This window comes from Callionymus lyra, chromosome 9 (genome assembly GCF_982586985.1).
Source record: "Callionymus lyra chromosome 9, fCalLyr1.hap1.1, whole genome shotgun sequence".
Lineage (NCBI taxonomy): Eukaryota > Metazoa > Chordata > Actinopteri > Syngnathiformes > Callionymidae > Callionymus > Callionymus lyra.
The window spans coordinates 10,164,120-10,190,991 of NC_141826.1; the positions used below are offsets into that span (position 1 = coordinate 10,164,120).

The following is a 26,872-nucleotide window of genomic DNA, read 5'->3' on the forward strand; positions in this document are numbered from 1 at the left end:
GACAATTGGAATGAGAACAGAGACAAGTGTTAGAATAACAAACAGAGTCAGAATCCAGATTTTACCACCAGCAAGGAGTGGAGGCGCTTCTCACGGCTCGTCCCAAACCACTGATGTTCCTCTGTCCTTGCTGGCTGTTTATTCAATAGCTCAGAGGATGACACACTTGAATACAAACAGTTTGTTCATTTGTTGCTGGACGTGGCCCGCAAAGACCGGTTTTCTGTATGAGTCAGTGAGCGCGGCATAACAACCTGCACGGTCAGACCAACTCGCTTATCTTGGTGAGGTCACTGTATCTTAATGCACAAACTGTCATTTCTCCAGAAACAAAACTCTAACTGGGCACATTCCTTCCAGCTAATTTGAGCCGCAGCAAACATGACTACATGTTTATTGTGATAAGACTATAAAAGCAAAATCAATTATTTTTTACAGTTTTCCCAAATAAAAAAACAAACTTGCCGAAGTTATTCTTCATCTTCTACTTAATGCATTTCTAAATGTTAGAAATAAATCATTTTCTTTCACTGTTTCTGTTTACATTTTCACCTCCATCGTATGTTAAATCCCTATGTCATCAGCAAACATCATTGTCCGCTGACACTTATTACTCATTATAACTGACAAAAGTTGTGTGGATATTTGTGCTAGATTTCAAGGGGAAAAATATTCTACATAAAACCGCACTACAGGAAGAAGAGACTTCACAGCTCCTTCCTTTACAATGCTGTCAGGTTATTTAACTTCCTTTTTAATTTCCTTTCCATTTTATGTGTCGCTTTTACTACTGTTTATTGTCATGGTTATATTGATTATTATTGTTTTTTATTAATTCAATTCAATTCAATTTCAACTTTGATTTTCAATTTTATTTAAAGTGTCTTATCATAACAAAGTTATCTCAAGACACTTTACAGTTGAAGTAAGACTATAGTTGATTAAGGAAAAACAGATCCCAGCAAATTTAACAAAGTTTAATCGTGTATAAGTACTAATGTGGTGATTAAATACTGAATCTTTCTGCAGGGACAACTCAAATTTATCCACTGTGGGAAAAATAATAGAATATCTTATCTCTTGTTCATTTGTGTTGCATTTGTCAGTAAATTAGTAAGTAAGTAATATTTGTAGATTTCATATTTTTCAATCATATACATATATATAAGTCTTCAAAATATCTATGTTTAGAATGAAGTAAAAGTAAGATGTTTGAACGCTTCATTACTGTGCGAGGTCTTGTCTGCGCATGCGCCTCGGGTGATGGAGGGGAGGGAGGGGGGAGGACAGAGCGATGGACGCTCTCCCTCAGCAGCGGCTGCTTATCGCGATGTCACAGCGGTTCTGTTCCCACCGAGTCTAAAGGTTGGACATGTCGGCGCTGCGAGTCCTGCTGGAGCGTCCTGACGTTAGGATGCGTCCCGGGGCGCGACAGGGAGCGACAGCCGCGTCTCTGGGTCTCCTGGTCCTGCTGCACTGTGTTGCTGCTCACGATGGTGAGTCACTTTTTAATGCTATTAACATGGAATTAAACATGGATCATCTTCACCTGTCATACTTAATACTGTCCACTTCAATGAAACAAAACAATAATTTACCAATTAATTAAATTATAAATAGTATGTTTTGTGCTGCTGGACTGTCGACCTTTCCTGGATGTCCCCTGTCTCTCTCCCTAACCAGCTGGGATAGACTTCAGCTCTAACTTAGTCAACACGTGTTCTCGTCTTTAAGAATTCAATTATATACTTTTTTTGTGCTAAAGAAAGTATTGATAATTACCTCTGCCAAGGAGGTTATGTTATAGACTGCATTGTCTCTGTTGGCGGAGTAGCTTAACACTGGCTGGACTGTTTTCGATGAATTGTTGAGGGAATGTTGAAAACAAGATAATAAAAATAGATGATTACGTTTGTCGAGGTGATCTGAATTAACGCCTGAATTCGGGAATCATTTCATCCTTTTCCAAAGTGATGGCGGTGGCTTTGTGTAGAACTTAATGATTGTGGTATGAAATTTAAATTTGCAAACTTGTGTCATGATGGTGCATAAATCAAAAGTTTCAAAGCCCATCAGACACTGGGGCAAAAATCCATTGTAAATTGGGGACTGAAACTAAAAGTTATTAACCTGATAGGTATTTCGATATTGCCTTTTTAAGGCTCAATTTACCTTAATAATCCCTTTACCAACACTCCTTTAAAACTAAAAACTTCAACATCTTGTAATCATTTTGGAAGTCTGTGTATGGTAATTGACATCCATTATTAACATGAACATTAATCTAATTTCACATTAATCCAACCATCCAACGGGCCACACAAAATAAGTTGAAATACTTGGTGTGAAAATGTACTTATTGTCCTACTAAGGATTCCATCCTGCTCTGATATCTTCAGATGTCAAGGATTTCCACTTGATGCATCAGAATTAAGGTGAATGACACTCAAATCAAACAGTGATTTCTTTTATCACATTTAAATGGGTTCAAACTCTTGAAAATCAGCCAAAATGATTATGGATGTAAGAAAATATAGATGCGCTTCAATATTGCGCTTTTGTTTCCATGATACTGTATAGATAACTAACTACTGTATTTTTTTCACTATATTTTTTCATTTAGGTTGTTTATATTTCAATAAATGTGTATGAAATAAAACAACAACAATACAATCCCAGCGATGACTGAGGATGAGAGGATACTCCAGCAGCTTTTAGAGCTGATTTTTGGACAAGTTTTAGTTTCAAAACAACAAAAAACAGACTTTGTCCAGAGTCATGTAAATTAAAGTGCTCGGACAATACTACCAATACAAACTTTTTCCTACAGTATCACAATATATCGTGTCATTGCCCCCAGTATCATGATGCGTATCGCCAGATTCTGGTCAATACTCACCCCTATACATGATATTTAATTTAATCATTTTTAGTTGTCTTGTGGTGTTGTGGCTCCTTGTTGATGAAACATGTGGTGTACCAGGAGGAGACTCTCAGAGGAGCGTCCTCAAGGATGTCCAGAGTTATGAAGTCACCTATCCTGTATGGCTGCATCCTCACAGACTCACCAGGTCTGCCAGCCGAGAGGTGAGTTTCTGACCCAAATAATGTATACGTCGAGTGGCGCTCTATGCTTATCCTGCCTTATTTTTTTTAACTTTAAATCTCCAGCACCCTGCAGAGACCCAGGTCCTCATCTCCGTGGAGGGTCAGGAGCTGAAGCTGCTGCTGGAGAGAAACGAGTGAGTAGATAAGAACCACGTTGATAAGAGTCGTAGCTAAAGGTGGAACAATAGGAACACGAGGCTCCCGTGTTAGCATGAGCAGATGTGAGGTGTGAACAGGCGCGTGGATGATTTCGGGGTGATGGTTTTCTTTGGTTGACACCCGATCTCTTGTGTCCCGAGCTGACAGGAAGCCCGTCTGCTCCGATGTGATTCAGCAGACACAATAGAACGCTGATGGACGAGGGAGGTGGGTTCAGTGGTGGGTGATGATAGCTGCAGGGTCTTCCTCTTCTGATGGGTTCAGATCACACCTGGATTCCACATTAGATATTAGCTCGACTGACTCTGTGCATCCATTCCTAAACACACACACACACACTCACACACACACACGTCTCCAGAGCGTCTGAATAACCGTCCCCTGAGGGATTTCCCCCCCTAAACCCCTCTCACCCTGCCCAGCAGGTGGTCCCTTCTCCTAAATTTACTCCAGATTTTTCATTAATTCAACATTTTTTCTCAACAGAGGAAGTCGAGAAGAGAACATTTTGTAAGTAGATTTGGTCATTTATAAAGCCATGTAATATCCTGGAACCACAAGGGTGTGAACCAACTGTTCAAGTGGAGAGTTGGGTAACTTGTAGACAAAACAAGTAGGTTAACATAACATTTAGTTAAGCATAATGTTTGACATTTTCACCAGACAACAAAATACAGAATTTGTTTTTAATGCATAACATTTGCAAATCAACAACTTCATGTTTCACTTAAGCTTACTGTAGTTCACAAGACACTTGTTTCACTTTATTTAATTCATCTCATTTTATCGGATTTAATTTAATTTAATTTTCAATGATAAATATTGTCAAATGAGCATCTTCCCTTTTTACTTAAGCTTACTCATCGTGTCATTTTATTGTATTAAATATCATTAATTTAGCTTCATATTGTATTTCTACAACAACACAAAAATCATGTTTGTCTTTACTGGCAATAAGTGTTTTCTGATTGTGAAAAATGAAGCCTGACCTGACTTTTTAAGAGACTTTGTTGATCCAGACATTCTTAACAGATGCATTTTTCATCGCGGCGCCTCTCGCTCAAGAGAAGATGGTTTCAATAACAATGTAAAAGTCTTCTTTGTGAGTTCTAATGATAAATTATTACAGGCGTACATGCGTTGCATCTTTGTTTACATGCTAATATGTGTAAATCAAATGCATGTATTTGTTAGTTTGATGGATTGTATTTGAGAGTCATATAAAAATGATGGTGACAGAAGCTGTAAATATAGTCAGACATGCCATTTTAAAGCAGTTAATGACATCTATTGTGTAAAAAAGGAGAAAACTAGTGTTACTTAGTTCTGTTTATGGATGGTTTTGGGATAAAACGGATGAAAAAAAAAGAAGTTAATCTGAAACGATCATGCGTTTAATTATCTTAACACCAATATAAATGTCTTTTTATTGGATAAAAAATGTGTTCAACAGGAAAATATTCTCCTCTAATTTGAAACTAGCTGCAGCGTCATGTGATGATGACGACATTTCAAAACAGTTACTTCTTCACAGAAATATCATTTAGTTTCAATTATATGGTTTAATCTAATTTGTGCACTTTTTAGCCTCTAAAATATTTTCTGTTGGTCCTTTATAAGGCATTATTGGACCATGAACCAACTGTTAAAAGTTAGCGTAGTATTCTAGTTTTTCAGTTATTGTAACAACTTACTTTATTCAATGCATGGTCAATGCAAGGCCTTAATGGCATTGAAATGCTTAAATCAAAGTTTAAATCTTGGACCTCTATTGTACTCACCAATATGTGTCTGCTTGCACAAAACTCTCTTCATTTTAAGCCCCGCCCACTGAAAATGCTTGTTTTTTCTGAAGATGAAATCTTGTTTACCTTAACCACACCCACTCTGCTGTGATTGGACAAGCATCTAGGTTTGTCACTGCGCGTCATTATTCCCAGAAGTAGTGAAGCCATTATTACGTCATAATGAACTTCGCTCTTGTAACTTCTCGTTCGCCGAGATTTCAGACGTGGGGGGGGAACTTTATAAAGTAATAAGTTCAAAACATGGTCATGATGAGGGACTTACTGCATCTTGGAGAGTAAGACTTCAACATTTGAAACATGTGAGTGAGTCAGGAAAGTTGTTAGTTGCACTACACAGTTCAAGTGATATTTTAAGTTTTTTTAAAATTTTAAATGATTTTATAACATGTATTTATTTAGTTAAAACAATCGTCCCGCAATCTCAGCAACTACTTTAAGGGCCGTACAAAATGAACTTAAACTAAACAACAATGTAGGGTTCATGTAGCGACTTAAAAAAGAGATATTTAGTTTGTGCAACATTGGAAATGTTCATCTATTGAGAATTGGCTGTCCAACCAACATTTTTCTTCATGGCTAATGTGGTACCAGGCAACATGTACGAGTCATGGTGTACTGAGTGCAGGACATTTTTACAAAAAAGTCGATTGCCGAATTAGTCTTAAATTTTATTCGAATCCCCCAGCGACAGCTGAGGACGAGAGGATACAGTCAATTTTTTTTTTATTAAGTGTTGAATTTAAATTGCCTTAAGCTGTTGGAACTTTAAAATAACTTTATTTTTAAAATATATTAACAGAGAGCAAATTCCAAACTGTGGTTGCTGAGCCGTCAATCTTTGACTCTTAGACTGGAGACCGAGTCGGACCAGAGAGAAGTTCTACTAAATCAGGATCAATGTCAGGTTATAGAAAGAGAAGTTTGTTAAAGTGCTGCCCACATTCCTGCTGGCACGACTCCCAGGTGTCCTCAGTGGCCGCTGCAGACAGTCTCTCTGACATTCATCAGATCCAAACAAGTGTAGAATAAAAACCACATTTTCATTTCACACACTTCTCCCCCACATATTCTCAAACTTTATTTTAACTTGTCAATTATCCCCAACTGAGCTGTAAAACGTCTGAGGGGGGTGGGGGGGGGGGAATCACTCTTGAAATGGCTCCGGTCCAAATACAATCCATTTATGTCCTCCCTGCTTATCAATGAGTGTGTGCTGCCATCTTTTTCTTTTTTTTCCTTCTGGTCAGTGTTTACCTCTGTGTGCCCGAGCTTTTATCTTAATGAAAGGCTGCGGTGCGTTCAAGGAGTTTTAAATCTGGTTACGAGCCAGGCTGGGAATGGACCTGCTGACTCAGAGAGCAGGGAAAAAGGGATGTAAACGTCAGACGGAAGGAAATGATGCGCGAAAGTGAACGATGGATCTGCGGGGTTGAGGTGAAAGAAGTCGTCGGGGAAAAAAGGGAGGGAAAGAAAAACGGTGTGAAGTTGTGTTTGATCGATTCACAAATGAGTCTGTTTCCTCTCATGTGTCGCTTTCCTATGTTTAAAGTCCATCCCGTCGGTCTCTCCCACCTCTTTTTTCTTTCCCGTCTCTTCTCCTCTGAAGCACAAATATACATCTCCCGGGGGTTGCCGCTCATCAAGGTGGCCACACACAGACTCACAACACACACACACACACACAAACACACCCAGAAAAAACACAAACAAGAAGGACGATAGACCTGATGGATCATGAAGGAGTTGAACGTTGTCCTTGTTTTCCCTTTTGTCTGTGTTTAGTCTCACAGTGGCAGCAGCCTGTCTTAATCTATCTAAGAAATACACACACACACACACACAGACACACACCCACGGATACACACAGCAGAGCGACGACCTCCCTGAGCAATAAAAGCCTCTTCATCATCCTCTCCTGAGTGTTCCTCTGACTTTGAGTCTCTCCTGTCTTACGATATGTGCGGTGATGTCATCCGATACCATGAGAGAATGCACCCCGCTGACCCTAATGTGGTTCCCCACATCCCTCCGCCTCCCCCACCCTTTCGTTATCTCCCACTTACATTAGCATCACACTTTTTTTTTCTTTGCCTGAACCACGTCTTTGTCTCGGCGGAGCTGCCGGGCAGAGCCTGATTCAGCCTCGACTCCTCAATCACAGCATCTGTCTAGAATCTGGATCAAATCCAAACTATCCTCAGGCCATCACTCATGGGTTTTTTTTGTTCAGATTCTTAATGAGTTTAGTGATGTTCGAGATGATGTGGAAAAAAAGGCGTTAGTGAATTTTTTAAGCTCATTTCACAAAGCGGAACGTTTGGTCATCTTGTGTTGAAACGCAGAATTTGTTTTACGCAATAATAGTTGTGACATGTTTCGTGTCTTTGACATAATTTAGTTCCGGTCTAGTCCGGTGTTGCTATTATAGTTTACGGTTAAATCGATAGATGGAAATATACCACCTGCGGTTAGTATACCAGCTGCTGAGGCAGATTTATTTATACAGCATATCTGTCACACTCAGCTTGGGGGCCATTTTTTTTTCCGCTCAAACTACTTCCAATGAACGTGAGTTAAGAAAACTACAAAAAATGAAATCGGCAAAGAACCTTTTTCTTAGTTGACAACTAAAAGAATAAAGGGTAATGTGTAATTAATTCATATAATTATTAAGATTTTGATTGTATTTCCTTTATTAGTCCCACAAGTGCATATTTTAGTTTACAGCAGCGTCATGGGGAAAAATATATACAATAAGCAAGAATTCACACACAAAAAAAGAAATAAAAAACTTAAAAAGGAAACAACACAAGACTTGTTAATTCACAAGTATACAGTATTTGCAAAAAAAAGGGTTATTTTCTGATGTTATTTTAACTCTTAACAATATTTTTGCTAAATAAGTTTGATGACTTCACTTCAATTGCAAATGCTGAAAACATTACTTTTATACTCCTACTGCCACCAAAACACCGCAACATTTCTGGCATTACGAATTCAGCCTCTTAACAATCATAATCTTTGAGTCCTGCAATGCATGCTGGGATTCTCATTTAGTTTTAGAATGAGGTGCAGTGTTGTAGCAAAAAAATATATAAATCTTTTTGCAAATAAAAATGCTTAACCAAACCAATTAATACAAGTTGAAACGATATATTCTTTTCAGTTCAGGCAGGTCAGGAGAAATACAATGATGTCAGTAGTGATATATTTTCACACCTAAGTGCTTTATACCAGAGGTCACCAACCGTTTTTGCACCGCTGACCGATTTAATGTCAGCATTATATTCACGGACCGGCTGATAAGTAACAGTAAACGTAAAATATCATGACCAGCAAAGAAACAAAGGTTAAGTGCATGAAGTATACATGTCACCATAGCTGAATCGGCAAAAGCTCAAAAAACAGCCTTGAGGTTTTGCTGATTCCACATTCACAAGATATTGTTGCGTCTATTCTTTCAGAATAAAACACCTTTAGTCAGTAATAATCAATAGAACAGAAAATTATATTAAATATTCCTTTCTTTCCGGGCGGTCTGGTAACAAATGCCTCTTAGACAGGTACTGGTCCCCACACCGGGGGTTGGGTACCCCTGCTACATACTACAATTATTAATTCAAATTTGTATCATAAACAAGTTTCACTCTTCAGTTAAATGAGTGCAATTATGCTTTATATTATTCAACAAATATACATTTTATTTGTCCTCTGGCTTGAACTGTGTCCATTGCTTTACTCCATTTTATAATTAACAAAGATATTATCAGGGTAACTTTATTATTATTATTTTAAACTTAATTTAAACCTCTTGAAAACATCAGTCTTAAAATAAGGCCATAAATCTCCTGTAAAGATGCACTTAATCAGCATATATTCATATTTTTGCTCGAGTTCTGGACAAAACTTTATGGGTTTTTTTTTTCGCTTAAATAAGTGTGTCAAGTCTTAATGATTGTGGCTCATCTTAAATAACAGATGAAGATATTTCTCATTCATCTTTCCTTTAGGGAGACTCCATAGAAGATCTAGATGGGAATCTTGAAAAGCAGAGGAAGGATCTTTTAAATGAGGTCAGGAGGTCGAACCACTAGACGGAGAGTGATACATTAGCCAGAGTGACATCAGCTGCATTCATTAGCACAGAGTGATCATTTTATGTCCTCTGCTCATGTGTATGTGTTGTTACTATCTCCCCCCTCAACACACCCAGATGTGTAATCTGTTAAAAGATGAAGAGACGTTGGAGCTTCGTTGGCGATTCCATCAACAGGCTGCCATTGTTTCAAGTGGCTCGTCTCCTCGAGGGCATCAGGGGGAGGAAGAGGGAAAAATCCCCGTCTTGCCTTCATTCGTCTTCATTGTTCCTGTAATGAAGAGCGTGTCATCTCCGGGTGCGTTTGCTAGCAAGAAGGAGAATCGATTTCTGCTGCAGAAAAAAGCTGAAGTGTAGCCGCCGGCTTCACCTTAAACGCTGTTGCCATGTGGATCCTCTGAGGTCGTCGTAGTCGGCAGGAAGCGTGACGTCATATTCTTGTCTGGAGGGTTTGACTTTTCATGTGAGGAGACGTTTTATCGGAAAATTGGTGTGTTTGCGTGTGTTTCATGGAGGTCACTGTTGCAAATTGTGGCCGACTTTATCTTTAAAACAATGACAAAATCATTTTGTTGTTATATCTATGACGTTTTCCAGTTTTTTTCTTTCCTGTTTAATTACGGAGCCCCGGACATGACGTTATTAATTTAAATCTTTTGGCTGCACTAGACTTTTTACATGATTGTTATTGTGATGTAGAGAATTAAATATTTAGGTCGTAGTCCCAATAAGATACATTGTTTTGAGGAATAACTAAACATTGAAGAACACACTAACTCTCTATTTATATTATATTGGTTGTGGTTTCCAGTGACGGTGCGCTCCGTTTGTTGAATTTTTTTTACCATGTCATGTTAAAATAAACATTGCATACATTTTATAAAAAGTATCTTTAACTTATATTTTCATTCAGTTTATTTATATTTACATCAAGGGTCACAAACATAGGGCCCCAAGTTGGACCATGAAAGTTGCTCACAGGCTTTTTCCATTTATACATTGTTTCGAATAAACCTGATTTTATTGTGTGATTTGATTTCATGATTCCTGTCTGATGGAATGTTATCTAATTAATGATTTAAAATAACCAATTAACATATTATGTTCAGCATTAGTAAAACACAAAAAGCAACCTTTGTTACTTTCCAAAAGGAATCAGGAAAATGGTGTCATTACACGATCTGGAGCTTATAATCGATGTGTTCATGTCTTCTCGTTTAGACTATTGTAACAATTTATTTTGGTTTCTAAACAAGAAGGATCTGTCTCGCCTGCAGTTAATACAAAACTCTGAAGCAAGAATTCTGACCTGCTCTAGTAGAAGAACTCACATTTCCCCGATCCTTTAAACTCTTCATTGGCTTCCAGTTTCTTTCAGGATCAATTTAAAAATTCTGGTTCTAACTTTCAGATCTATTCATGGTCAGGCTCCTCCTTACATTAGTGATCTGATCCAGCCTTACACCCCAGCTCGGGCTCTGAGATCCTTTCAAGGCTTTTTCTCCTAAGCTTTGGAACGATCTTCCTCTCCCTCCGCATTTGATTGACTCTACTGACTCCATCAAGAAACTTCTTAAGACCTTTTTTTGCAGGCTTTTTCTTAATTTTCTTGGGGTTGTTATGTTTGTCTCTATTTGGTCTTGGCCTTTTTAAAGTTTTTAAATGTGTATTCATTTTTAACCGTGTATTGTTTTGTTATAACCGTGACCACGGTCTGCGAAAAGCACTTTACAAATATCAATAACTTACTTACTTACAAGTATCCCTTTGGATTACTCAGTGCCCTTATTGGAGCTTACAATCGGGGACCCCAGACTTGCATTGCATTATTATCAATTTGTAATGCAAATCTAATGATGAAAGACTTTTAGATCTTCTCTTTAATAACAAGACAAAAGTCCTGCTATTTCATGTGTGTTTTTTTGGTGAATATCTATGGTTTTGAAAAAGTTGAGGTGTTTATTTAGCAATTTTCTTTTTAGATGTTTCATCTCAAAAGGCAAAATCAAGAAGGATCTTTTCTCAGGCTACTTAGAACCTAACCTTGCTTGCTACTAACTAAATTATTTAACTTTTACTTGCTTGTACTGGCATTCTGTAAAAAAAAAATACATGAACATTTTGAGATGCAAAAATCCTCAATAAGGGAAGAAGTCGTAAATCTTGTTGTAACAAAACATTTTTGCGAGGCTCATTAAAACGATCTACTTGTGAGAAACTATTCAAACTTCTGTTTTTTTGTCACGTAAAAATGTTGAAAGATGAAGCTGTTCTGTCTCGCATTTGCTCTCATTAATCAACATCTGTTTACATATGCAGATGTGTTTTACGGTTTTGGATTCCGACCCATTTTCGGGAGATTGTTGGAGCAGAAATGATAGAGTTGTTTGGACCAAGAAGCAGCTGTGAGCTGTGGAGAAGATTCATGAATACAATTTTCAAGACTGGGATGAAAACGACAAATTGGAAACAATGCATTAGCGAGACATGTAAATATTTAACATGAGTTAAACAAACTTGATCGATGCTTTTAAGTCGTCCGAGCAGATGCCAGCACACAATCAGTTATGAAGTCTCTTCATAGCAAAATGGTTCATTTGGAAAACATTCTCTACATTCTGAGAGGTATTTCCTTTGAATCCCTGTAGCAGCCAGAATTTCACTAAGAATGTGACACTTTTAGGAAGCATCTACCTCATTTATCGCTCAATTTTTTTGAAACAAAGACAAAATGTGTCCCGGGAGACTATAAAACCAATCAATTTGAACACATTTTCTTCTTCTCATTTTTATTGTTCATAACGAGTTACATTTTTAAACATAACCATAAATAAGGAGAAAAAAATGCCTACAAATGCATTTTTTTTCTCCTTATTTTTGTCCTTTTTATTTGAAGTCCCATAAACTAAATCTGAATACAATTTAAAGTACTTTTATTTAATATTTCAAATATGTTTTGATTTATGTCATAATAAAATGTTGACAAAATGTAATTACATACAGCAACATATTTCATAATAAAATAGAATATTTTCACGTGTAATGACCTTACTTACAGTTGATCTTTCATCTAAAGGTTTTTTTTCGTCTTTGTCCATCCTTCTCATGACATGACGCCCCCCTCGTATAACTCTTTGGAAATGTAATTGCTTATTCCTGGTTGAGGTCTTGCTTTGACCTTAAGTTCTCATTACTCAGGCAACTGTTAGCCCCCGGATATCAGGAAATATGGTACACCCCAGATGGAAGAAGGAAGTCTAGCTCTCCTCTTGATAAGGTGAGTTTTGCATGTTGTCATGAAGTCGACCGTTTATTTTTTAAATCATGGAGGTTTGTCGTGTGAAAATGAGATGAACATCTTGTCCTTTGGATCTTCTAGGGACACTGTCTCTACCATGGGAAGGTTCAGGGAGTGGACAATTCCTCTGTTGCTGTCAGCACATGTGAAGGACTCAGGTAAGTCTTTTACACTTTTACATCAGAAGAATTTTGTGACTTTATTACTCTTCTAATAATATCAATGGAAATTATTTTCCAAACCAGAACAGACATGCTTGAATAAGTCTCTTTTTTATCCGGCTTTCCTCTATAAAAAATAGAGGATAAATATCAAGAAAAATAAACTTCTGTACATCTTTTTTTGAAGTTATTGTACAGAATGTCTAAAACTTGTTTATTATACCATATTACTTTCAATGTCTGTTAGCAGTAAATAAATATTTTTTTCCACATTTTTACATTTAACTTGATTAAAAGTGATTTTCTTTTCTTTTTTTTTACCAATTTTTGTTCTCATGTTTGTTCTGCGATCAGTGCATTGGAAAATAAAAACGAAGCAGTCAGTTTTTCTGCACAGTATGTGTACAATAAAGGACGTATGGACTTAACAGCATGAAGATGATATAACCGTCTTCATGAAATATCTCTCAAATAACAATAACATCTGCCAGCTGTTGTTCGCTGTGACGGATCATATATAAAAATAACTGTTCTGCAGCTCTTTGATTTGGTTTTATTGGGGGTCTAAGTAGATGCTGGGGCACATGTTTTAAAAGCACCATGTTTTAAACATTGTAAATGTTTATGAGAGGTTATATGAAGGTCTGGGAGAAGGGGCGAGGTCACGCTGCAGGGTAATCAACAGATGACTTCATGGAAGTAATAGTGGAAATGATTCACAACAATTCTCAGATGGTAAAGTGGTTGGCGTGTGGCCCAAAAAGGTTCCATTCAAGCCTGGATAAGATGGTGGAGTTGTGTCCCAGAGACACTTAACCCTGATTGCTCCTGATGGTGAGCTGCTGCCTTGCGTTGCAGCCTACTCCCATCGTTGTTTGTGAATGTGGAAAAAAATGTCTTTGTATTAAAGCATCTATTAAATGCATAAATGTTACATAAATTTGATTTAACTTGGTAAAAAAAACTAATGGTTAAGACTTTTGGAAAAGGTCTGGTTTGGCAGAAAAGAGGAGTTCCACTTATTTAAGCAACAGCAAAACCAACAACAAAACCACTCCACTACCTCAGGAGTATTACTCTGCGAGGCTCCTTAGTGTTACTCTGGGAGTCTCCATAGTTGGTCTCCTCTAGGGTCCGTGGTACTACTCTGCAGGTCTCCATAGTATTACTTCACAAGACTCTGTAGTATTACTCCAGGATTATCCATAGTATTACTTCACAAGGCTCCATATTATTACTCCAAGAGGCTCCATGGTATTACTCTGTGAGGCTCTATAGTAATACTTTTGCAGGCTCCATAGTTTATCTCCACTAGCTCTGTAGTATTACTCCGCAATTCTCCATAGTAATACTCTGCGGGGCTAGTTTTCAGGGTAGCAATCAACCACACGCCAACCACTTTACTATGCAACTGAGCTTCAACATAATCTTATGACGTGTCTATAAGATGCCAAAATGGAAATCTATGAACCAAATTAAACCCTAAGGCTATCAGTCACACAGTAGGAGACATAATATGCAGTATAATTCCAAAAATAGTAATGAAAGGTATTTAATAAGCTAACACGTCAGAGCCTTTTTTATTACAAGTTAAATTAGCACCGGACACAGAAAAACCTCTGGACATTGACTTGATCAGTGTCAGGAAGCAGCTGCGTGTCGTGCAGTAGTTTTTGTAGGTCACTGTCTCTGGTGCTGGTTCATCGGGTCCAGCCCAGTGTGTGTTTTCTCCCGACGCAGAGCCAGTGCAGCTAACACTTCCTGCTGAACTCTAAGAGGAAACGCAGGCGTCCGCGGAGGAGCAGGCACTGACAGAAATCGGAGCCAGATTGTGTGTTGTTCCTGGCTCCGTCGCACAACATATGGAGACGTAAATGAATAAATCTCCGTTTAATTCGGCTCCTCTGGAGGGATGTGATACTGGGCATGTGGGTGTCAGGCATCTCCAGATGTTTTCTGCAGCTGCTTGACCTGCCGGCGAAGACATACTTTTCGACGTAAACACTCACAAGGGCTCCCGGCGTCATTATAAACACCAGTAAATTAACTTGTAAAGCATCAAACTCGTCCGTCTGCTCCTCCCGTCTGTTCGAGCTCCGCACTGCAACAGATGAATCTTTTACACGTCGAGGAACCAAGACTTCATTGATTATCTCCTGCTGTGACCAAACGGAACCATCAAGAGTGTCTTGTTTCCTCAGGGGACTCGTTTCTGTGAACACAAGCGTGAGCTACCTGATCCAGCCTGTTCCTGTTTCCACGGATGCGGAGCGGCATGTTGTGTTCAGGGCCGACAGCCTCCGTCTGCCCAGGGGTCAGTGTCTGCATCACCATGGCAACGCGGAGCAGGAGGGAGGACTTGGCAACTTCATCCAGGGGATGACATCATCTCACAGGGTAGGGCGTCTTTGAACCAGGATGGATGTGAACGTAGATGGAAAATAGTGGCCAAAACTTTACAAAGATTCATGAACAGTAGTTTTCCCTCAGAGTAAATGTGGAAAGATACGTCAAGTTTTCTCACTGAATAAAATCAAATTTTAATTATTTGAGTTGTAAATAGACAATAGTCTGCCGAAGCGCACAGCTTTACTTTGAGTCCCAAATGTAAAGTGTGTAAATTGTTTTGGCTACTTGAATTTAAAACTTTAACTTAAAGTATAGATGTTAAAGGGCACCTAAATGTGAAAACTCTCCTGACTTATTCACATGTTGTAAATGTTGAAATCGTCCTCTTCAAAATGCAGTAGTTCATTCATCATGACGTTGCTCCGTTTTGAAGTTATTACTTAATAAAGTTCCCTCCCGTCTGAAATCTTGGCAAACGAGATTACAGTTTAAATTATACATTCTGACATCACTCTGGTGGAGGTGTCCTCCCCTAGAAGCCCTAAATCAGTTTAGTACCTAAATGTGAATCGTGAAACAAAATAAATATGTATGCAAACATGGTGAGAGTTACTTCTGCCTTTAGGTGTTTTCATAATGTGTACATTAAGTAGCAAACCTTATTTTTATTATTCGTTTTTAATGTAATTATTTTCCTAATACTCGATTGTTAACGTGAGTGGAGTGATTCAAATAGAGGGCTTTGAATTCTAACTTGGATATTTAGATATATTTATATTTATGTCAAGTCATCAGATCACAAGAAAACACTCTTAGAGGTGAGAGTTCACCTCCTCGAATTCAATCAAAGCAAAAAAGGTTCAATAAGGTTGAGTCGTACAGTTCAGGAGCTCGAAATAAATAATCAATAATCGGAAGGCAGCTAATTATATCATGATATCGACAAGAAAATGTGATTCAAAGACCATTGAAAGAAAAAAATTCTGCTGAAGGAATTAACTTTACACACATACTAGGCTAGTTTTAATAACAAATTCAAATGTAAGATCTATGTTTTAGAGGTCTTGAGTTTTATCTTTTGTCATTGTCAATTATGTTCACATGTTTGTTTGTTTTTTAAATGTTTTATTATTATATATTTTTTGTAAGACTTGGTCATGTTATTTGCCCTGTGTAATATATTGTTTACTTTCATCTCTTGTGTTGTTTACTATATTGTTTACTTTACACATAGTAGCTTTTATGTACAAACTTGATTTATTGTTGTCAAATATTTGTAGAGATATGATTGTTTTTTTATTCAGCTGTGGGGGCGCTTTTACAATAAGTACATTTTTGGTGGAATGTCTTCTCCTATTAGATTTAAAAAATACATCTTTAGTCAGAAAAGAAATACACTTAAAATTATTTTCTAAGGATTTATTTAAATAAAAAATTGTAATCAGTGTCTGCTCAACTATATTCAAAAATTGCAATTGCATGTTTTAGTCTTTCTTTCAATGACTTAGCATAAGCTTTTCAGTCATGTCGCCAAATATCCTTGTTTCCTAAATCAAAGACTGGAGTCTTAAACGTTTTCAGTTTTCCACGAACAATGACACTCGTGATGCTGGTTGGCTATTAGCCGTGCTGGCTAAATAGCCTTCTGTTTGAGGGGAGAGAGGGGGACAAGAGATGGAGAAGGAAAACAAGGGCCGGCAAAAATCTGCCGTACAAACCAGACAACTTTATCACTTGCAAAATATTTTCACAAAATCGAGAATATTTTTAATTCCAAAACTTTGAGCCTCTACTTGAATGACATCAGAAAAAGATTAAAAGGTTGAATTTCCTACAGTGTTCTCATGGCAATCAAATGTAATTCTCTTCTGTTGTGTTTGAAGGAACGAAGGGATGTGAGTCAGAATATGAAGTACGTGGAGCTGCTGCTGGTGGCAGACAAGGCCGAGGTAAGACGAAAAGACAAAAGAATTCATCGACTCCTTTGAAGCTCACAGACGTTATTTTGGAGCGGGTCGATGTTTCATGTGGTGTTTTAAACTTGCTCCAGTGCAGTTGTTGTGGTTACTCTTTGCCATTCATAGTACCAGGGTGTGTCGCTTTTTAACAATTCGGTTTCTGTGGTTTCCAGTTTGTAAAACATGGGAGTAGTCTCGAGAGGACCAAACTGAAGTTGCTGGAAGCAGCGAATTTGGTCGACAAGGTGAATTGATGACTCAATATGAGAGTCTTTTACGACTTCCTCTTACTCAACAATTGTGTTTTTTTCTCCTACCATGCACAGTACTACAAGGCTTTGAACATCCGGGTCGCTTTAATTGGACTGGAGGTTTGGACCGAGCATGACTTGATCAACGTCTCCAACAATCCTCACAGCACGTTGGCAGCTTTTCTCTCGTGGAGGCGCAAGCAGCTCCGCTTGCTGCCCAACGACAACGCTCAGCTCATCACGTCAGTATCTGCGCACGTCGCCTCCATCGTCACAACAGTCTCTTATTGATCTTGTCCTCGTCGGCCATCAGGCCACCGTCCAGTTGTTAGAACTAATCTAGTGTGCTGGTCTCCAGGGGCGTGTCCTTTCAGGGCACCACCATCGGCCTGGCCCCTCTCAGAGCCATGTGCTCCGACTACCAGTCTGGCGGTGTGAACACGGTGAGAAACACACTTTGTGAACGTTGGTACGACAAATAAGATCAGAATATCTTATCAAAATGATGAATAATTTAACTTCAACATCCCAATTAAACATATTTGGTGTCTATTAAACAAACAAATATAACAAATATAGAAAAATGTCCCTTTGCTTAAATTGAAAAAATACAATTTTACTTTGGATGGAGGTGGGCGGAGCATATGTCAATTAAGAGATAAAATATAATGCTTTATGGCGTTAAACCATAAAAAAAGAGCACCTGGGGTATGGCGCTGGGAATATTATACATTGCCACCTGTCGAAAATAAAGTGAACTGCATGACTGACCAAATCATTTGAAATCATACATTTATCATGAATATAATAAATTAAAAATCTACTTACTTTTCCGAGGCTTTATTGTAAGACATGAAATAAAAGTGTTGTCATCCATATAAGTAGATAGTGTATTACTACAAAAATATAAGATCAATTCATCTTAAATTATTAAATTGTTTCTTCATATGTTTTTTACCAGAATATACAATGAAAATATTCGTCATCTGTGCTTCGACTCACTTCCTCTGTCAGCCATTTTGCTTCTGACTTTGTATTTTGTTGTTCTATGTTCGTATTGAATGACACATTAGACTGTGCATGAAAGGGTTAAATAAAAAATGTGCATTTGACCTAAAATGTATCTAAATTTATTAATTATCCGTGTCATAAAAAAACTGCAAACTATGATTAAATGTAAGAATTAAAAATGTAGCTTTCTTCCTCTACATGTGCGCTGTGAAATATTAATGAGACCTTATTGTTGACGTTGAACTCAGGACCACTCGGAGGTCGCGGTCGGTGTCGCCGCCACCATGGCGCACGAGATGGGACACAACTTCGGCATGAGTCACGACAGCGCCGGCTGCTGCCCCGCCGACACCGACGAGGGCGGCTGCATCATGGCCGCCGCTACCGGGTACAACGATTCCACCTCCTATCTTTATGCGAGGAGATTAAATTCAACTTTACCCGTTTTCCTCAGGCACCCGTTCCCACGCGTGTTCAACGCCTGCAACCAGAAGGAGTTGAAGAGCTACCTGAACTCCGGAGGCGGGAAGTGTCTGTTCAATCTCCCCAACACTCGCACGCTGTACGGAGGTCAGCGCTGCGGCAACGGCTACCTGGAGGAGGGCGAGGAGTGCGACTGTGGGGAGGAAGAGGTCAGTGTCAGCTTTTTTTTTTTAATGCACCCATAACCAGTTTTTATAACTTGATTGTATTCGAAGGAGTGCACCAGTCCGTGCTGCAACGCCAACAACTGCACTTTAAAAGCCGGAGCCGAGTGTGCGCACGGTGTCTGCTGTCAGAACTGCAAGGTAAGTTTCTCGACTTAGCAACATCTGCGTCACTGTTTTAAAAGAGAAATGATCTCTTCATGTTTTAATTAAAGGGGCGTATTGGGTCAACATATTGCGCTACTGTAGGTACAACAATATATTTGTAGTATTTTCTTGAGTACTTGACTGTGGTGTTGCAGGATTAATGGACCACATGACTCTTGACAAAGTCATAACTGCTTTCATTTGCTGCAGTCGACTGTATCCTCTCGTCCTCATTCATTTCCAAGAGCTCCCAGGATTTCATTTTCTTTCTTTTGCAGCGGAGGATGTAATGGCCACTGCCATCTAGCGGCCAGAATTGTAATGGCAACTCAGATGTTGCATGTTACTGTTAATAAAAATGTAATTCTTTTATTTTACGTATATTTAAATACAAACCAAAGGGAGAATATATTAAATATATAAAAATAAATATATATATTTAATGAATAAAAAAAATACAAAAATATATAAAATCGATTCAATGCAGTTCAATATCATTAAAGTATCACGATATTCAAGTGTTTTGATGTTCTCACACCCCTAACGGGCTCTGAGGTCTGTGGATCAGAATCTACTTATGCTTCCACTCACACGGTTCTGGACCAGAGGAGAGAAATCCTTCCAGGCTGTTGCTCCTAAGCTTTGGAACGATCTTACTCTCCCTCTGTGTTTGATGGATCTACTGACTCCTTCAAGAAACATCTTAAGACATTTTTATTTTTTCAGGCTTTTCCTTGATTTTCTGGAACTCCTGTGTTGTTCTCAGTTGTATCTTGATCTTTAAAGTATATACTTTATTGAATATTGTTTTGATTGTTTAAGCGCTTTGTGACCCTGGTCTAGAAAAGCGCTATACAAATAGAAATGACTTACTGACTTACTTACAATCTAACATTATTCTCTCTCAGCTCAAGAGTCCAGGGGTGTTGTGTCGGGCCCCTACGGGGTCCTGCGACCTCGCCGAGTACTGCAACGGCAAGGAGGAGACGTGCCCGGCGAACTACTATCTGGTGGACGGTTCCCCGTGTGCGGGCGGACACGCTTACTGCTACACCGGCATGTGTCTCACTCTGCAGCAACAGTGTCGCTCCATCTGGGGTCAAGGTGGGTCACTATGTGATATTTTGACATTTCCTGTCACGGTTAGTTTAATTTTCATGAAACAAAAGTTTTGGAAGTCATTTTTTGGCAAGGATTCCCTTTTTACGTTGAAGCCAAAGCGCTTCAGTTTAGATAACACAACATGACCTCTCGTAAAGTTAGGACGGAAACAAAAGACTTAACAAGTAGACAGACATGTTTTTCTAGACTAGCCCTTCCTTAGACTTTATCTATGGCGCCCTCTTGAGGTCAGACTAAAAGTATTTGCCTGTAGAAATGTTGGTCAGAGACGGTGATTACATTAATTTACGTTTAATTTAATTAATGCTTCCAGAAAGGGAAATCCACCCCAAAAACCTTTTCTTTTTTTTTTAACAAATGTACATGGCAGCTTTTAGTTATTGCACTTGCACTTTTCCAACAGTGGGGGGAGCCGGAAACAAATATGTTCAATCACCCCTGCTTATGTTGCATGATTGATTTTTTTTTTTCTTTAATACCTTTCAACTGCATTTCTATTTTGGTATAAACCTGTTATGCAACAGAAATGTACTGCATACTGCAGCTGACAATTTTGTCGAGAGATTTTAAGTTCCTCTCATGAGGGTTGTTGCATCATAGTGCTCTTCATTTGTGGAGTGAACAGTGTTCGCTTCTGCAAAAACATGATTCCCCAACAGTCGACTGTCAGGAGTCATAGCTGCATTGTCGTTCATTTCAGATGATTGAAGCTCCACAAAAGCTTGTGTAGTAAAATATGTGGCTCTGTGTTGAGCTAAAGATGCGTCCTCAGTGGGAGGATTACAGACTCTCTCCATATGCACACAGCGAGAGGCGCCATCTGCTGATCCTCAGGTGGTCACATTTCATACGGCGCTCGGTCCCTTATGTGCGTATGATCTTTTGTGTGCCCAGACGGCCGAGCTGCACCGGATCTGTGTTTCCAAATGGTGAATGCAGCCGGCGACATGTACGGGAACTGCGGCAAGGATCTCTTCGGAAAATACAGGAAATGTAAAGAGAGGTGAGGATCAGTTTTATGACTGTAGGCGAGTCACCCAGGTGTATTTATGATTTCATGGCTGTGGAATTGTGATTTAGTTTTTTTGTCACTTTGTCCGATGCACACATTTATCATCCATGGATTTTTTGACTGTGTAATAGGATTTCTAAATGAAAAAACAACAAGAAAACACTATATAACATGAAATGAAACAATTAATTAAAGTGAAGTAATGAATTTCAATTTTGAGACCAGCTAAATGTCCCTGGTGTGGTACGACTTAAACAGAAGAATTAAATGAAACTAATATTGTTTCACCGACATTGAGTCAAAATGTATATTTTGGATATCCTTCTAACTAAAATAAAATCACTTCCTGCCTCAATAAACACTACAGATGTTACAAAAATATGTTCTTCCAAAACTGTTCTATCTTTGTCTCACTCCCTCCCAGTGAACACATTAATATAACTTTAGTTAAGTAGAAAGAGTTCCGGTCCACTGCCCTGGCATGGAGAATTCTCTTAAGAAACTAAACTCTGTTTTTTGGAGCCAAAATTATTTAATTTTTTTCCGTTTTTTATCTGTGTGCAGAAAACCACTTGTCAATAAAGGGTTAATGAATGTTGATATCTTGTTTTTTTCTAAAATATATTTTTATGTGAACTTACAGTTTACTTCTGCAATTTGACTTTTATCTAAGAATATTTTTTAGCTTTTTAAGTTACCATTGATTAGTTAAAAAAAACTCAATGGATGATGATGTTTGTTGATGATATGGTGATTCGAAGTAAGCATAAAAAAGAGGTAGATGAAACTAAGAGGTGAAAGAGGGGGCAAGAACAAAACAATCTGGCTCAATAATTCTGAGAAATAATTCAATATTGTGATTCCTTCAGAGACGCCATGTGTGGGAAGATCCAGTGTGTAACATCTTCTTCCAAACCCATCGAGACAAATGCTGTTCCCATAGAAACCACAATCACGATGGGCAGCAGGAAGGTCTTCTGTAAGGGGACACATGTGTACAAGCACGGAATGGTGGAGGAAGATGTCCAAGGAGACACTCTGGACCCCGGACTTGTCATGACAGGCACCAAGTGTGGCCCTGATTCGGTGAGATCTTTCATTTTAATCGTGGTAAAGAGTTGTATTAACGTGAGGTTGAACTGTTCTTTCGCTAGATCTGCTTTAATGGAGAGTGTCGCAATGCATCTTTCCTTCAAGCTGACGAGTGCAACACAAAGTGCCACGGACACGGGGTGAGTTCCTCAGGATGGATGTGATGGAAAGATGCAGACTTGGCTTCCGATCAGAATAATAACATTAACTCAAATCCTCAGTATAATATTGTCGCACGGCGCTAAAGATTTCTGCGATCGCAAACTGTCATAAATTATTTTCTTAATCTCGTTTACTCCGCCTCTCTCTTAAGTCAGAGATGATGGTGCAAAGTCACTTCCATTATTACAAAGACAGGAGATCAATCTTCAACACAATTAGAAAATCACTTTCTCTGTAACTCAGAGTGTGTTACCTTACTTTCTCCACCTGGTGGCGACATTGTTAAAATTACAAAAAACTTTAACTACGTTTACCTCTTGTACAAGTACCTAGATGATGAAAGCGATCATAGTTACGACAGTTTTTAGAGCAAGCTTCTGAAACTTGCAGACGACGGGACAGTAAAATGATGGGTTTTTTTCTCGGTGCATTATGAGAGAGGGACACCGTTTTTGTTCAAAATCAGATGTTTAAGTAATAAATAAATATCATCTCATCAGTTGTTATCATTTAAATAGCTTTGATTGTATAGAAAAATTAAGCTTCAATTCAAAGTGCAACCACACAAACATCCTAAAAAAAATAAAACAACAACATGTAAATCAAATCTTTGTCACCATCTAGTGGTCCAAGATTGAAACTGATTTGATTTATGAGGGCAAATGGCTACGATTAAACAAATGAAAATGTCGGTAATTTGCAGAGTTTAGTTTAAGACTAAGATTATTGGATTTACAATCATAGAACGTTCACTTTCTGTTTGTATTTCAAATGTCTATATACAACTGGCTAGAAAATGTGATGAATAGTATTATGAACTTGTAACATAAATAAATCCATCATTGATTTATATGTAATCATTAAAACATAAAGTATTTATCTTTAGAAAAAGAAGCATGATCATTGACTTATTTGAATGAAATCAAACTAAATAAATGCATTTACAGTGATAACTCCTCTAATCGTTGCCCATCATAAAGTGTCTCTTTCTAATCCAGCTGTGCAACAACAACCACAACTGCCACTGCGACGCCGGCTGGTCGCCTCCTTTCTGTGACAAGGCCGGTTCTGGGGGGAGTGTGGACAGTGGACCCATCATCGGCCACAGTGAGCAACACTTTCACTGTCACACTTTTAGATGAAACCTATCGTTCTTTCAACTCTTGTTTCCTCCCATAGGTCATCTTCTTCCAGTGCTGGTCGTTCTGCCTCTGGTTCTCTTCGTGGTCTTGGCTGCGCTTGGACTCTGGTGCTGCTGCAAACACAAGCTCCGACCACTGAAGTCAGCAGCTCCTGCTACAGTGCCGAGGTACTCACACACACACACACACACACACACACACACAGGTTTACTGATATTACAGACCTATTGTCAACGATCCATGTAAATATTAACGCTGTAGGAAAATATTGATAAACTTAAATATCGCAATCATAAAAAAAAGAGAAAAATTTTGCTTCTAATCATTTTATTTTTTAAATTGTTCATGCTTTTTTATAAAATAAAATAAATAATAAAATATATTTTATTTTAAACTGGCTTATTCACTGTAACTCAAGTTTCCATGTTTTGTATTTCCCTTCAAAAACTTTTAAAACTTTTATATGTTATCTTTTTCACTGCTTTTTTTTTTATCTGTCTCTTCGGTCTCCTTGCTCCTCATGAATTATTATTTACTAATAATTTATGCATCATGCAGATATTTCAGAATCAGAACACTCTTTTGCCAGTGTCTTATACACAACACAGGAATTTGTTGTGGCGGCATTACAGAATATAATAATTTAATAATATTAATGAGATAAAAGGGGATTAATAAAATAAAATACAATGTTTTTGCTAGTTTCTGTGTTGCAATTAAACCTCCAGCCACTAGTCGTTACAACCTCCGCTGCTAAAGAAACTATTGAATCCTGTGAGATCCGGCAATGGCTGAGGGCGAGAGGATACAGTCGACTCCAGCAGCTCTAGAGTTTATGTTTGGACATATTCTGGTTTCAAAACAAATTAAACTAGTTACAAAAGTGTCACACAATTTTTCATACAGTATCGCAGTATATCGTGTAGTTGTCCCTGTATCGTGATCCTGGTTCATGTTGTCCTCAGCTGCTCTATCCCCGTGGAAGCCAAACCGCTGCAGGCTGACGGTCTCGTGAACGGTCACGCCAACCCGACCTTCCTGCTCAAGAAGCAGGACTCTGTGAATCTGGTACAGAACTGACTAAAACACCCAACATGATAATAAACCATAACAAATTGATTGACACGTGCTGTTCCTCAGGGGAAGTCCTCGCCACGTCTCAGGCAAACCCTCGTGCGGCCGACAGTGAAACCTCCTCCAGTACCTGGACCGGCGACAGCCCAAATGCCACTTGATTCCAGAAGACAGTCGCCACCTCTGAGGAGAAATCCACCGACTGCACCGCCGACCGCACCCAAACCACGACCTGACCCCCCAAACAGACCTCCTCCTCCCTGTCCTGTCAGCAAAACACCAGGGGTGAGTTCCATTCATTATACAAGGAAACCCTTTTTGCTAACAGAAACCTCAAAATGCTGTAAAAAAGTGATCAAAAAACAGGTCAAACGTTCTCATCTCATCCCCCCAAGCAATGGCGTTGGCGCCATCTGCTGGAAAACTTTGCTTCCTTTGTCTTTAGAAATCTTATTTCTATGTATTACTCTTCAATTTCATGTATTTTTTGTTTTCATTTGATCATATACTGTCTATTGATTTAATAATACTCGAGTTGTTATTTTGATGCAGGAACAAGACAAACGTCAGCCAATCAGCGTCAGTCCCTCCGCAACATCAGCTCTGGCGCCATCTGCTGGAAAGAAACATCCAAACCGGTACTTGTTTATGACTAAGTTTGTTCTCTGATGACAGTTTTTTTGTGCGTTTATAAGTTGTTACGATAACATACCAGACTGTGTTTCACATTCTCATGTAAACGCATTTGCTCAATCTTAGTTTATATAATAGTTTAATGTTCAAAATCATCATCTATTTTTTTAATTAAGGCATGTTATTTACAAACTAACTTAAACAATTTTTTAGCAACTGAAATAAATTCTAACTAAAAAATAAAAGCACCTTACTTTAAGCTATTTAATTGCATCAAAATAAATAATCTTAATAAACGGTAATTTTAGCAGGAAAGGTCATTATAGACATAAAAAATGCTTAATTTATTAGGCAACAAAGGTTCTAGAGGTAAAGGATTATAATAATTATTCTCTTCTAAATATTCTATTTCTTTGGTCCCAGGCTGGATTAATTTCACTGTCGTCTCTCCTAGATCTTGATCCAGGATCTCAGGGACACGCTGGAGACAACAAGAGTTAAACTGCCTGAACACTCTACAGCCATCTTCACCGGCCACCAGGATGTACGGAGAAAGTTAGTGGAATATAATGCAATAAGTTTCTCTCAGTTCTAAAGTGAAATGTGAATGTCGTGCTGGTAACGCTGCAGGATTTGTAACACGAATGTTTACAGTGAAGTCGTTCACTCATCCAGGTGCCGCTCGCTGAGCATCAGCTGCAGAGAATATCTTATATTAAGAAAAATCATGACGAGGGACTTCAACTGGATCAGCGGGACCAGTCAGAACCCAAAGTGCATGCTGGGAGAAAATATGTATGTCTTAAATGTAGCAGCTGTTTTTTTTTTTTAATAATTTTGAATTTTGCACTTTTCAATATGGGGATTTTTTTTTACTATTGTGTTTGACCACATGTTATTGATACTCAACATCATGAAAACACCTCAGTTCAACAAACTATACACATAAAAGACGTACGTAAAGTGAGACACAAGATGAATGAATAATCATCGGTACTGTTGTGTGACTTTGTTTACCTGCCTGATCTCCGTCTGGAGAAAAATGAATCACTGCTGCCATTTTTGTTGTCGTCTAGTGACACCTATGCAAACTCAGGCCACTTCTACTGGAATTATAATAAAATATGATGTTGTACAGTCAAACTTGTCATGTTTTTTTTATATCGACAGAATATTTCATTGCAAGTTATCCCTTGAATTCGTTGTTGTTGTTGTTTTGTTTCTTGTTTTATCAGTTATAAATTGCATACATTTCATTCTTTTTATTTCCTATTCAAAATAAAGAAATGATCATATTTTCTTTAAACAATTATATTTGGTTTTTTACTTCTTTATTTTAATTCTGTAACTTTACTTTTTTTGTTGTTTTTTAACAACTTTTAATTAGAAATTTTACCGAGTTCCATATTCTTTGTAGAATTTAGTAAAATATAGTTTAAACTTTTCTGTTTTATTGATTACATTTTATAATTTAATTAGATTATTTCATAATTTAAATTAATTTGCTATTCTAGGCACATGCTGTTTGTCAGGTTGTAATGATTTATGGCACAATTTAATATAAAGAATTAAGTCTTATTGTTGTAGCAAAAATAAATTACGTTTTTTTTTATATAAAGAACTGTATTAACACATAATTTAA

The 26,872-nt window shown here is 38.1% G+C and overlaps 1 protein-coding gene across 1 annotated transcript; it reads left to right on the plus strand.

The window, feature by feature from the left end:
* Window positions 1-1,323: 1,323 nt before the first annotated feature.
* On the plus strand, window positions 1,324-26,375 carry adam19b (ADAM metallopeptidase domain 19b). Its single transcript, XM_087799233.1, has 23 exons — window positions 1,324-1,496; window positions 2,984-3,087; window positions 3,172-3,242; window positions 12,370-12,448; window positions 12,551-12,627; window positions 14,832-15,027; window positions 16,863-16,928; window positions 17,111-17,182; window positions 17,264-17,430; window positions 17,547-17,631; window positions 18,448-18,587; window positions 18,654-18,831; window positions 18,898-18,987; window positions 19,902-20,097; window positions 21,010-21,118; window positions 21,997-22,213; window positions 22,282-22,359; window positions 23,380-23,488; window positions 23,561-23,690; window positions 24,489-24,591; window positions 24,664-24,882; window positions 25,150-25,235; window positions 25,685-26,375. Exons 1-23 carry the CDS (start codon window positions 1,373-1,375, stop codon window positions 25,689-25,691), a joined length of 2,703 nt encoding a protein of 900 aa, XP_087655359.1. The 5' UTR covers window positions 1,324-1,372; the 3' UTR covers window positions 25,692-26,375.
* Window positions 26,376-26,872: the final 497 nt, after the last annotated feature.

Coding starts and splice junctions, on each gene's coding strand:
- adam19b (XM_087799233.1), top strand. CDS start 1,373: ATGTCGGCGCTGCGAGTCCTGCTGGAGCGTCCTGACGTTAGGATGCGT. Junction 12,449..12,550: donor CTAGCTCTCCTCTTGATAAG/GTGAGTTTTGCA, acceptor TGGATCTTCTAG/GGACACTGTCTCTACCATGG. Junction 20,098..21,009: donor TCGCTCCATCTGGGGTCAAG/GTGGGTCACTAT, acceptor TTGTGTGCCCAG/ACGGCCGAGCTGCACCGGAT.